Raw genomic sequence first — 13,313 nt, 5'->3', positions numbered from 1 at the left:
ATAATAACATATGCCTATGAATTATTAATTAAATGGACATACACTACAACAAAAAAATCCGTTAAAGAAGTTTTATTTATATAATTAAGGACGTTAATTTGTGTTTCTAAATATACCACCAACAGTTTAAAAAACGTTCTTATAGTTGGTGTCCCAACTAAAATTAGAGGATGCAAATAGAAGCGTTCTAAAAAAACAAAATATTAAGTTAATTTGTTCTCAATTTAGGAATGGTTTCTTTTGCGTCCTAAGTTGTTGTTACTTTTTAAAAACTTTCCAACGCAAGTAATTGCGTCTCGTTTTGTGTCCTTAAAAATTACTCCGGGCTTTTGGTAGTGATATTTCAAATTTTCAGTATATTTAAGAGCCACGACTCATATAAAAAAAATCATAACTTGGCTCTGATTTTTTTTAGAGAACCAACATTATCTATGTTCTATGCTAATAGTGTATATATAAAATTAAAATAAAATCTTTTTCCTAAATTTTGATTCCGAACTACATATATACATTGAAGAAAAAAACAAGACAAAGACACCTAACACCAATACATAAAGCACAATGAAAAAAAATATAATTGCGATCATTAAAGATAAAACACACAAGGACAATAGAAGTAAGATGGTTACGACAAATGAAGTATTGGTTCTTCAGTTACTTTATGATCACCTTCTAACTTTGAGCAACTTGTCAAATATATCTATTAGCACAAAAGAAAATCTAGCCACCATCACTTAATTAATTCATGAACCAAGATATTTAGAAAATGTCCATCCAAATTTAAAAGCATGAGATCAAGTCTTTAAGCAAGTTGATAGTGAGATTCCATCAATTGCTACCACAAGATCTTTAGATAGTTTATACCCACAATTGGTAGGTTCTAGTTTCTCGCTTTATCTTGCAAAAGAAACAAAGATCAAATTTCACAGTTAAGACAATTATCAACCTTTTTTTACAATTATTTTATTATTTCTAATTTAGTCAAGTTGTCCGTTGAACGATGTCAGTTTGACGTTGTCTTTTGCTTTTTTTTTCCCTTAAAATATATAGAAATTTTTCTTGGGTACAATACAATGAAACTAACCATATGAAACAAAGTTGGAAAGGAATTAAATTCACTGTTTGGGGGAAATTTCTTAAATCAGTTAATTGATAAATTAATATAGTTTATGCTCTGAATTTCGAAGCAATTACTCTCTAAAATTTCAACACTTATTTTCATTTTTGTCATTTTTAAGTAGTGGACCTCATATTCCACTAGCTCATTCTCACTCGCATTCTAGTATAAAATATGACCCACATGCCACTAATGTTTTCAACCCATTTTCTATTACATTCCGAGTCAAATGGCGGACTCACGGAAGGACTAGAAAATATCGGATCTTACAACGTCTCAAATTCGAATGTGTACGAAACAAATATTGCAGCTTCCATAGAAGTTTGGGACAATCTTTTGCATTTTCTAAAGATCGGATCGTTCTACAAATTCCATAACTTTTGCATTTTTTAAGTTTAGATTAATTTTGCAAATCACTCTAAAGTCAAAACTCTCATCAGGTAGTAGCAATTTCAGAACTTTTTATTTGGGGTACGATATTTAATAAAAGTGGCTTGTTCCTTAAAAATTCGACCGATCAATTTTGGTTTGTTAGATTCGTGAATTCATTGTCTTGATAATAATTATATAGTTATAAAAGATAATAATTGACATAAATTATCTAAGAATGATAATAAGAACGAGAGAAAAAAAATATTTGGAACTCTAATAATAAACTAAATATTAAATTTGAGAGAAGTAATGAAAAAAAAGAAAAAAAATTATGGAGTATTTGACAAAAGTATAGAAAAAAATGAATATTTGAGATAAGCATAGAAAAATGAAGACATATATGGAGTATTTGAGAAAAGTAAAAAAAAAAACAAATGAAAATGCAGTTAATGGGAATCGAACATATATGGAGTATTTGAGAAAAGTACAAAAAGCGGAATCGAACTCGGGTCTAAAGTATTACTTAGATGTTTCTTACCGCTGAGCCAAATAGCACTTTTAGGCATTTGACCATCAAAATAGTATATAAAAGACTATTAAGTGGCTGCTAACCAGTAAATACTGGTGCTTGGTTTGATATTTAGTGTATCTAAAAGACCCGATGAAAGGTCGAAGGCCCAAGCTATGGAGGCTGAAATGAGTGGTTTCCCTATCGGTCTAATTGGGTGCGATATGTATCAGGATAATCTAGATACACTGAAATTTCTTAGTTACCCCTTTCTTTGTGCAACTATGCTTTTCTATTATTTAGATTTTATTCAATTCTTTAGAAAAGCAAGCCGATTTGAAACTATGAGATAATAATCTCCATCGCTACCAAGAACTCCAGCCGACCGGCTTCGACCACAATTTGAGGATGTAGTACCGGCGCCGACCAAGAACATCCGGCGACGGTAGTCGAGCTTTTACTTTGTGCAATATTGCCTCCGACAAGGAACACCAACAGATTAGATTCAAACTTCAAAGTCCAAATCATTGTATATATCAACATAAGGAAGAGGTAAAAAGATGCATTAAACACCGTGGTCAAGGTATACCACATGGATGATGTGGTATGTCTATCTTCCCAATAATATTTTGACAAATATGCATATACATTAGCCTCACCTTCAACTAGAATCATACATGGACAAGTGTGGAATGTGCAAAAATTTCCATATATTGCATAGCCATGTATACTTCTAGTCGGAGGTGGGGCCAATGTAAATGTTTATTTGTCAAAATATTATTAGGAAGACGTACCACATTATATGATCCATGTGGTATACCTTGACCAATGAATATTTTCTCATATTCTAAGACTACATGTTCATGTACGATATCCAAAATTTAATTCATATTCAATGACTTTATTCGTAAGGGATACTTATAAATTATAAATAATAAATTAGATTCGTAGAATGAATTGGATTCACTTGTCAACATTGTCATAGAAAAAAAATTTCTAAAATGAGCATTCTAAGACTTATCATATGACGTGATGAGCATTTGCTTTTAAATGGACCAGTAAGAGAAATTTTTACATATATATACTTTCAATTTTCGTAATATTGGTATACACTTTCTGCCCCATGTCAGCCAATCTAAACTAGACTATCCTCAAGATCATACACCTCTCAGCTAGTCTACTTTTAATCTAAATTCTCTAACTAACCGTTGATCACACAACTAATTAGGTTACTCAAATTGTATAAAATCCAACATTACACTTCGAGAATACGCTCATCCAAATAAAAAGGTTAATTAGATCTCACAAAGTATTGGTTTAAGCTTCACTTGTTATTTGTCCCAATCAAATTAATAAATTTACCTAGACATAACATTACAAAAAACTCATCGTTTAGTGACAGAAAAACTATCACTAATCATTAAATTTTCAATGCTAAACAGTAATGATGGATTACCGCCGGATACACGCCATACCAATAAAAAGTATTAGTGACAAATTTGTCTATCACTAATATTACCCACAACCTTACCAAACATATTGAGCGTACTTAGAGCATCCTCATCCGTGCTCTTGCCAACGAGCATGGATGTGGGCCCGGACCCACTTTTACTTCATGTCCTTAGGCAAGAGCACAACACCCACATTCATGCTCTTCCGCAAGGACAAGCTCAAGGGTCCCACCATTCTATTATTCAAATTAAATAAAAATATTTCCACAATATTAAAATGCATTAAATTACCAGGAATACTATTACAAATTATAAAAAAAATAAAAATTATATAATTAAAATTCTAAAAATTAAAAATTACAAAATTAAAATCCTAAAAATTAAAAATTACATAATTAAACTCCTAAAAAATAAAAATTACATAATTAAAGGCTAAAAATACCCCGTGGAAGACTATTCATCCGACTCTACCCCTAATGTTCTTTGGAGAACCGTATCATTGCCACATGCGATCGAAGTTGCTCGGGGGTCATAGTTGACCTATCGGCCAAATTGAGTTGGGCCAAAACCCCTCACAACGAGTTGGTGGGGGTTTGAGGTGGCACAAAGGGAGCGGGAGCGGGATCGGGGGCAGATGGAGTCGCGGCGCGACGACGGTTGGCCTTCGACTTCTTCCTTCCTTGCGGCCGGCGTTGGGAACTACTCGGGCCGGCGTCGGGGCTACCCAAGTTAGCTTCGGCGAGCTGGGTGGACACCTCATCAGAGTCGGCGTCGGATAGGGATACCGACCTCGACCGTTTGTTGGAGGAGCTAGAGGAGGATGATACGCCTCCCCTATACTTCGGATGCACACGCACCTCCTGCCAAACATTGAGGTACTTGAACGGTTTGTAGTGTTGGGATTGGTAGGTCGCCAACGCGGCACTGATGATGTCGACCTCGCTTCTGCCGCTCCCCGCCGACCGCTCTTCCTGGAGGTAATACCCCTGGAACTTTTGGATTTCTTCGTTGGCTCTGTATATGGCATTATGCACCATACTCTCGTTGCGCTCGATTGTTCCAGCCGGCCAATTTTGATTGTACCGGTGACAGACGCGCCATAAAAAATGGTCCCCGGATTGGTTCGTGCCAATCTCCGAATCTTCGGAGATAGACAAAAACGCTTTGAATAATTGATCCATCTCCCCCGGAGTGTACGGGGTGTGGACACCACGAGTAGGAAGATGAGGAGTTTGAGAGTTGCCGCTCCCTCCCGCTCTAGGTACGGGTGGTTCGGGTACCCACCCATATTGCCCATCGAGGGCATCTTTGTCGTCCACCGGGTAAGGCCGATAGCCACCCGAAGCTTGCGAACTTTGGGTTTGAGGAGGGGCCGAAAATTCCGTTTCCGAACTAGGAAATGGTTGCGAGCCGAACTATTCGTGGTTTTATCCGCGGGAGTCGGAGGGGTGATCGCCGGAGCCGGACATTTTTTTGTTGTAAGAGTGAAAGAAAGATTGAGAATTGTAAGAATGGAAATGGGAGAATTTAGATGAGAATTGTTTACTGTGGTGTGAAATTTTTTGTGTGGAAGTGAGGGTATTTATAGATGAAAATGTGAATTTTTGGGGAAAAATTGAAAAATAAATTAAAAGTGGAGAGAAAACGGATATAAATTTTTGAGAAGCGGGAAAATATTTTTTATTTTTAATCGGATTTTTAATTAAAATCTGATTTAAAAAAAAAAAAAGAAATTCCAACGGCATTGCCGTTGGCCAATCAGGCGTTGACACGTGTGCTGCTCGCTGGCACAGACGTGCTCGATGCATCGAGCAGCGCCGCGCCAGCGGCGAGTAGCGGTGCGCCGCGCCGCTGGCACGGACGGCGTGGTGTCACCGCTGCGGATGCTCTTAGACTGTAACAAATGAATTGAAAAGGTGATTTGGCAAAGTTCCCTACAAAAATAGTAGAGTAAATCTAAATCGTGAGTGTTTCACGATGCACACTCAATGCATCGTCAAACACACATTAATACGAATTGTTCATGTTGGGGCAAATGCTAGTTTTGTTTTTGAACACTTCTCAAAAGGACTCATACTAATAAAGTTGGGTAGTCCTTATACATTGCTTGCAACTTTTTTACATATTCCTTGATTTGTGGTTTGCACTTTGCACCCCAAAATTTTTCCCTTAAACCAAGACCACACAAGCCACTAGTCACCACAGGTCTTGATCAAGCCTACACAAGAACTTCTAGAAACGTGCAAACCAATCGACCAACCCGAGCCACACATGCACGATCCAAACCAAAGCTTTGATATCACTTTTAGGGTTTGATTAAGATCTATGGTGACATGTGTCAGTGTCAGTGTCATGTGTAGTGTGACATGTGGGTGGTATTGGTTCGAGAAGAGGTTTATTGGGGTGCAAACCACATCCACATCGGGGAATAAGTAAAAATTGCAAGCAATGCATTAAATTACCCTCATCTCCATTAATATGATGCCCTCTGGAAAGTGTCCGAAAATTAAAACTTACCATAAGTTTTTGGCCAAATCCGAATAATATCATACAAATGTGTGTTTAGATGTGCATCTTTCTTCCTTTCTGGCATACTATTAGCCACATCACCTTCCTTCATAAGGGAAATTTTAATATGTCTTTTAGTTAGATCAATCTTTTTATTTTCAAGTCGAAAGGTCCAGGAGGCTTGTAAATGTACCTTCCCTGTCCAGACTAGCCATTTTGTCAAAAGTGTCTTCTCATACAAATAAAATAATTTGATTTAGACAACTTAAAAAGCTAAAAGCACAAAAATTGAGCTCACATCCTAAAAAAATTAAATTTAAAATAAAATAGTGGAAATATAAGAAAGTAATTGATAAAAATTTAGAAAAGTATTGAAATTAAGAAGTGTGGTTCGGATACGAGAAGAGGGCGAATGCGGTATGTCAAACTTTAGAATATTTCATAATGTATTAATTAAGTTTATTAAATCATGAGTCATTTGCTCATTGTTGGATTAATTATTGGTGCCGCACGACGGTAGTGTAGTTTGTTGTTAATTGTTGATATTATGGTTGAATTGCTGCTGATGTTCTTGAATTTGTTATGTCTTTTTGTTGGTTTAATTTCTTGGGCGTGGTACGGCTCTTCCGCCCGTTAATTGAGTTGTGATCTGAATTTTGTTGTTGTTGTTGTTTTCATTGATTTCTGAACGTAAATTCTATCTCAATCTCTTATAATGCTTTCAAATTATAGTACCTAATTTTTCAATTTCTTATCTAATCTATCACCGAATTCAATTTCCAGTATCATATCAGTGAAACGGTATGCAAAAAGCCTATGTAATTGTATAGATATATTACGTGAAATGAACTATGGGCTTTTATACGTGATTGTTGCAGTTTTTTTTATATTACTATCTGATACAATAGTGATAGATTTGTATACAATTTTGAAATTTTAATTATGGAGCGGAAATTATTTTTTTTTGGGAAATGACATCTAGGATTTTATTTGACACATTATTTTTAGTTATTTCTAGAGGAGAATATACATATAATATGATAAATAGAAATTAAATCTGATGACAGATTTAATAAAAGATTGAAAATTAGATAGTGGAGTATAAATTTGATATTTGAAAAGTTGGGATACATTTGAAAGGATGGATAGAATCTATAATTGACCCTTTGAGTTTCACTTGCTTGTTTTGCATTGACTTATTTGGAATCATGAGCTGTAGATTTGTTTGTTTTTGATTTGAACTAATGAATCTGAACTGTAAACATGCCATGGTATTAAAATAGAAAATAGAATTGAAGTTTAGAGAATACAACATTGATAAGGAGCTGTATTGGATATGGGTTTTCAACTAAAGTTTGTATTTCTCTCAACTAGTCAACTGTATTGATTTTTTGTTTCTATTATATTTACTATTTATAGGAGTAATTCTTATACTACTACTACTAAAATATGAAATGTAAATAAAAAACACAATAAATGTAAGTCTCAATTTTTTTCTTTTCACAATTAGACTCTAATTATAGAAGATATCTTTCTTCATAAACTCTATTCTTGCCTTCATTACTAAAAACATCAAAATATATATTCCTAGTAATATTACAACTTAAATAGGTCAAGACGGTAAATAGTAAAAATAACCTAAAACGGAATGAAAAGAAGCGTTTGAATAGAGAGAAAAGAAAAAGGTTTGACTTGTGGGTGTGGGGGCTCAGTCTCACATGTAACGTGTTTTACAGCCAATCAGAATACGGCCACGTGTCGGCCAAACAGCCATGAACCGGTTTGCAGTTAAAGCTCGCATTTACCTCGCCATCCCATTTACCAATTACTGTTACACTCCTTCTTAGAGAGAGAAAGAGGAGTGAGAATCGCATTAACAGCTGCTCTGCAACGCTGTTTGAGACAGAAACGACAAAAGATGTGTGTTTGGTGAAGAAACATATATAGAAGGAGAGATTGCGAAGAAGAAGAAGACGCAGCAACAGCGACAACAACACCACTCTCCCTTGGTATTTACTCTCACTTCTTTCTATTAACGCCTTTTCTTATTCGATTTCATTTAATTTCGCTTCGCATATTCAATTTTGTTATGTTTATTTCAACTCTCCTTCTTCTTCACTACTCCACTCTTCACATTCTTATTTTTCTGCATGTTTTTCGCTAAAACCCTCAGTTTTTTTTTAAAAAAAATCTATCTAAGGCGTTTGCTACAAAATTGATTTGTGATTTCACTTTGATTGCTATTTTCCTTTTTTCTCTTCATTTTAGCCTTTTTTGTGCAGAAAGCAAATCCCGGGGGGAATTGACCGCATTAATTTGGACTAATTATCACACTTTTATTGCTATTTTCCGTTTCTGCACTTTATTAACAATATTTTCATTTTTCCAACTGAGAAGACAAATTCTGAGGGAAGATTGAGATCGTCAAATAGAAGGAAGGAAAAAAGAAAAAAGGAAGAAGAATGTATGGAGATTGTCAAGTTATGTCGTCATCAACGGTGAGAGGAAACCCTATGTCATCAGATAACTCATCTCAGTACAACTCCACCATCCAAAACCCCAACTTCAATTTCATGGCCAACATCAGCCCTTTCAACATGTTCTCTCCAATTCTCCCAGTAAGCGCTTCTAAAACTATCGATCTCCTCTTATTTTGTTGCAATTGAAAACAATGGCTCACTGATTCTAAAAAAAAGCAGAAAGAAGAGAAAGCTAAAGAGGATTTATTGGAAAGCGGCTCCGGCAGCGAGCACATCGAAGGAGCGTCGGGCAACGAGCAGGAGGCGGAGCAGCAGCCCCCCGCCAAAACCAAACGCTACCACCGCCACACTGCCCGCCAGATCCAAGAGATGGAATCGTGCGCTTCTCTCTCTCTCTCTCTAGAAATGCAATTAAATTAAAAAAACATTTAAGTAATCAATTAATTTCCACGTGATCCAGATTGTTCAAGGAATGTCCGCACCCAGACGACAAACAGCGCCTCAAACTCAGCCAAGACCTCGGCCTCAAACCGAGGCAAGTCAAATTCTGGTTCCAAAATCGCCGCACTCAGATGAAGGTGAGTGAGAGCTTCTTTCTCTCTCATCAGGAGCCCTAGAAAAAAAAATTCCTTTTTCTTTCTTTTTCCAGCTGTTAGAAAAGGTCAAAACGAAATACCTAACAAGCTGTATTGGGGATGGCGTATGATAGCTAGCGTGCACCCACCATCCTCCATGAATTCCTACCTCATTAAGTTATGTTACTTTCAAAGCCTGGCATCGCCATTAATGCCCCCAGTGGGTGGTGCGCAGTCAACCCCAACTGCTGCCTGCATGGACTCCCCTACACTTTAATGAGTGTGGTTTAGGGTTTGTCTTGGACAAATCACCCCTTAATTTAATCCTAATTTGTTAATTTGCTTAATTAATTACGTGTTTCAGGCACAACAAGACCGGCAGGAGAATGTGGTGCTTAGGGCGGAGAATGAGAGCCTCAAGACGGAGAATTACCGGTTGCAGGCGACGTTGAGGAACATTGTGTGCCCCAACTGTGGAGGTCCCGCTGTGCTCGGGGAGATGGGCTATGACGAGCAGCAGCTACGCATAGAAAATGCACGTCTCAAAGAGGAGGTACCCTACCTAATTCCACCCTTTTTAAATCTTGAATAAATTACCTATTTAGGTTTTAGTGGCACAATTAGGACAATGTACACAATTAGGTTTTAATTCCACCCTACAATCTTGAATAAATTACCTTAGTAGATGAATTAATATTGAATATATAAATATAGATTTACATAAAATCAATTACTAATAAAAAATCTAAGGAAGGAATGTACATATGCAATGCAGTTTGAGCGTGTATGCTGCATGGTCTCGCAATACAACGGGCGGACAATGCAGGCCATGGGGCCGAATTCCGATATGATGCAACAACAGCCTCATTCACTGGAACTGGACATGGGCGTGGGCGTATATCCAAGAAAGCTAGATGAGCACCACATGAGCAATTGTCCTTCGGACATGATGCCTCTTCCTTTCATGCCTGAAACCTCCCATTTCGCAGGCAACACTCTGATCTTGGAAGAGGAGAAGTCTCTAGCCATGGAGCTGGCCATGTCGTCCATGAACGAGCTGCTGAAGATGTGGCAGACGGACGAGCCTCTTTGGGTTCAGGAAGCGGATACGGGCAAGTATGTCCTCAATCTTGAGGAGTATGCAAGGATGTTTTCTTGGTCTGCAAACCTCAAGCAGAATTCTCATCAGCTGAGGACTGAAGCAACCAGAGACACCGCGGTTGTTATCATGAACAGCATCACCCTTGTTGATGCTTTCCTTGATGCAGTAAGCCATACATTCATATACATTGAGTCTTTTTTCTTCCTTGAATAAATACTCATGTTTTGGATTTTTATTATCTTTTTGGTTGTAGAATAAGTGGATGGAGTTGTTTCCTTCTATCGTTTCTAGAGCTAAAACACTTCAGGTAGTGCACTCAGAGGTTCCTGGCCATGCTACTGGTTCTATTCACTTGGTAAGTATTAGGAGTAGTAATTAATCTTCATCCAAACATAATGACTTAAAATAGTTAGAAATATGATTGTGATTTGTAATTAATGGCAGATGTATGCTGAGCTACAAGTACTCTCACCCTTAGTCCCCACGCGCGAGGCTCATTTCCTCCGCTACTGCCAACACAACGCGGAGGAGGGAACGTGGGCGATTGTTGATTTCCCAATCGACGGCTTCCACAATGACTACTCTTCTTCCTTCCCTTTCTACAAAAGGCGCCCTTCTGGATGCATCATTCAAGACATGCCTAATGGATATTCAACGGTCATTGCCTATTCATTTTTGACACATTGATTTATACTAATTGATTGATAGTATATTGCATTTACCTTAAACGCCCGAGTGTATGTTTATGTCATTACAGGTAACTTGGGTCGAGCATGCTGAGGTTGAAGATGGACCGATCAACGCTGTCTTCAGCAGTCTGGTCAGCAGTGGCATGGCCTTTGGGGCGCAGAGGTGGCTAGCCGTTCTGCAGCGCCAGTGCGAGAGGCTTGCCAGCCTCATGGCCAGAAACATACCTGATCTTGGAGGTAACTGTTTCAGTTTTAAGATAAAATTAAGTGCTACTAATTATTAATGAATTTTACATGATCATGACAGTGATCCCATCGCCTGAAGCTCGAAAAAGTGTGATGAATCTCTCACAGAGGATGATTAGGACATTCTGTCTCAACATAAGCACTTGCTATGGCCAATCTTGGACAGCCCTCTCTGAATCTGCTGAGGATACTGTTCGAATCACTACCAGGAGAGTCACTGATCCCGGACAGCCCAACGGCCTCATTCTTAGCGCCGTCTCCACCACTTGGATGCCCTTTCAACACAAGCAGGTTTTCGACTTCTTGAGAGACGAACGCTCCAGAGCTCAGGTTCCATTTCCTACATCTCTATCCATTTTTTTTCATTTTATTAATCTATGTAACTAATTAGTTTTGAACTACTTTCACAGCTTGATGTGCTCTCAAATGGGAATTCACTAAATGAAGTAGCTCACATTGCCAATGGCTCAAATCCAGGAAACTGCATTTCTCTTCTTCGCATCAATGTAGGTCCAATTAATTAGGGTTTATTTAATCTATTTATTCATTCCTTCAATTGTGGTCATCCTAATCGCATATATACATAGGTTGCTAGCAACTCATCACAGAATGTGGAGCTAGTGCTGCAAGAGAGCTGCACGGATGATTCGGGGAGCTTAGTAGTGTACGCGACAGTGGACGTTGATGCGATCCAGATGGTGATGAACGGAGAGGATCCATCCTGCATCCCCGTCCTACCCATGGGATTCGTCGTCGTCCCAATCACCAACAGCAGCAATGATTCAACTAAAGAATCCGGATGCCTCCTCACAGTCTGCCTCCAAGTCCTAGCAAGCACAATGCCGAACGCAAAGCTCAATCTCTCAAGCGTCACCGCCATCAACCACCACCTCTGCAACGTCGTGCAGCAGATCACAGCCCTTCTCAACAACACCAATGCTGCGGCTGCTTTCACCACCGATGCTGATGCCCACACCCCCGCCGTGGCTGATTAAAGTTTAACATCATCGGATATTTGTTCCAAGTCATTTTTATGTTTGGTTGGTGGGATTGAGGTTTTTGATATTGAAGGAGACATTAAAATTAGGGTTAGAGTGAGTAGGAAAATAGGAGTCAAGAGCGCACCAGATGGGAATCTAAGATACAAATCCTTGCTACATGTTAAGGCTCATAATCAAACTAGTTAATTTATGGCCTCACCACATAGCAAGGGTTTGCTTGGTTCGGGTATTGACTTCTTTTTCTCATTCATTTATATCAAATATCCAATATTTTCTCTCACTTTCTTGATTTTGCTATATTTGCATTTGCTTCGCTTTCTTGATTATTGGATTGTGATTTAATTGTGCATCTAAAAAGAGATGTTTAAGGTAGTTAGTTGCATGGTTTGATTAATTATCGTTAGTGATAGTAGTACTCTTCTTGATCACAAGTACCGTTGTAGTATAATGTTTTGTTTAAGCTATATTTTATACTATGAACAAATGAATTTGTCTCTTTGTACCTTTTTCTTACCACAAATAGAGGAACCTTGATAGTACTTCCGAATTTATAGGCCACAGATCTAATGTTGTGATGCGTCAGTATGTAGTACCACATTATTTGTCATTCTCTACACCATAGTGTTATCTAATTCAATAATTGAATATATAATGTGTGCATGTTTCTAGCAATTTTCTGTTTTGGAATGTGTGCATTTTCGCAGAGTGGGTAGGAGGAGTCTTTGCGGTGGGTTGAAATGTATGTCCAGAATAATATAGTAAATAAAAATTAGACACAAATGTATTTGCTTTTCAAGGCAAGATACATAGACATATTGCAAAACATCACTCACTCTCAATGTTAAACTATTGACTTTGACCAATTAATTACTATACATGTATAAGAGACTAAGAGTGAATTTATTTAATGTTACGTAATCTCATTGTTTATATTTTTTTTTCAAATAATTCACCCCCAACATGACATTATTTTCAATTTACGTGGCAGTAAAAGAAAGTTTTGGTTTTACTGTTAATCTGTTATACACATGTTCTTTTCATAAAATTTGTGACGATTCTACTCAACTTTTAGGCACCAACAAATTCATATGATAATAGATTTGCATATATTGGATATTCACCAGTAAGTCTATCGATAATTCAGAATATAATTGAAAAAATGACGAGGATTTATTGAAGACATTTTTATTTATGTAGGTAAAGCGGCGGTGGACTTCTTATAAGTTGGGAAGTAACTCTTTGGTGGTTAATTAAGAATTATAAG

At 37.5% G+C, this 13,313-nt stretch overlaps 1 protein-coding gene across 2 annotated transcripts; it reads left to right on the top strand.

The window, feature by feature from the left end:
* Nucleotides 1-7,792: 7,792 nt before the first annotated feature.
* On the top strand, nucleotides 7,793-12,329 carry LOC121758162 (homeobox-leucine zipper protein HDG5-like). Of its 2 annotated transcripts, none has more exons than XM_042153599.1 (12): nucleotides 7,793-7,965; nucleotides 8,354-8,574; nucleotides 8,656-8,813; nucleotides 8,897-9,014; nucleotides 9,376-9,564; nucleotides 9,787-10,278; nucleotides 10,367-10,468; nucleotides 10,558-10,770; nucleotides 10,871-11,039; nucleotides 11,110-11,378; nucleotides 11,459-11,554; nucleotides 11,636-12,329. In XM_042153599.1, exons 2-12 carry the CDS (start codon nucleotides 8,419-8,421, stop codon nucleotides 12,041-12,043), a joined length of 2,370 nt encoding a protein of 789 aa, XP_042009533.1. In that variant the 5' UTR covers nucleotides 7,793-7,965; nucleotides 8,354-8,418; the 3' UTR covers nucleotides 12,044-12,329. The 2 variants fall into 2 exon arrangements, with proteins under 2 accessions (XP_042009533.1, XP_042009532.1); XM_042153598.1 differs by having other exon boundaries at nucleotides 8,653-8,813.
* Nucleotides 12,330-13,313: the final 984 nt, after the last annotated feature.

Source organism: Salvia splendens, chromosome 12 (assembly GCF_004379255.2).
Source record: "Salvia splendens isolate huo1 chromosome 12, SspV2, whole genome shotgun sequence".
Classification (NCBI taxonomy): domain Eukaryota; kingdom Viridiplantae; phylum Streptophyta; class Magnoliopsida; order Lamiales; family Lamiaceae; genus Salvia; species Salvia splendens.
Note: the sequence above shows the minus strand (reverse complement) of the source record. Positions and strands in the feature narration are given on the sequence as shown.

Excerpts from the sequence above, each read along its gene's own strand:
- LOC121758162 (XM_042153598.1), top strand. The coding sequence starts at position 8,419 with ATGTATGGAGATTGTCAAGTTATGTCGTCATCAACGGTGAGAGGAAAC. Across the intron at positions 10,279-10,366 it reads TTGATGCTTTCCTTGATGCA|AATAAGTGGATGGAGTTGTT; the intron begins GTAAGCCATACA and ends TTTTGGTTGTAG. Across the intron at positions 11,555-11,635 it reads TTTCTCTTCTTCGCATCAAT|GTTGCTAGCAACTCATCACA; the intron begins GTAGGTCCAATT and ends ATATATACATAG.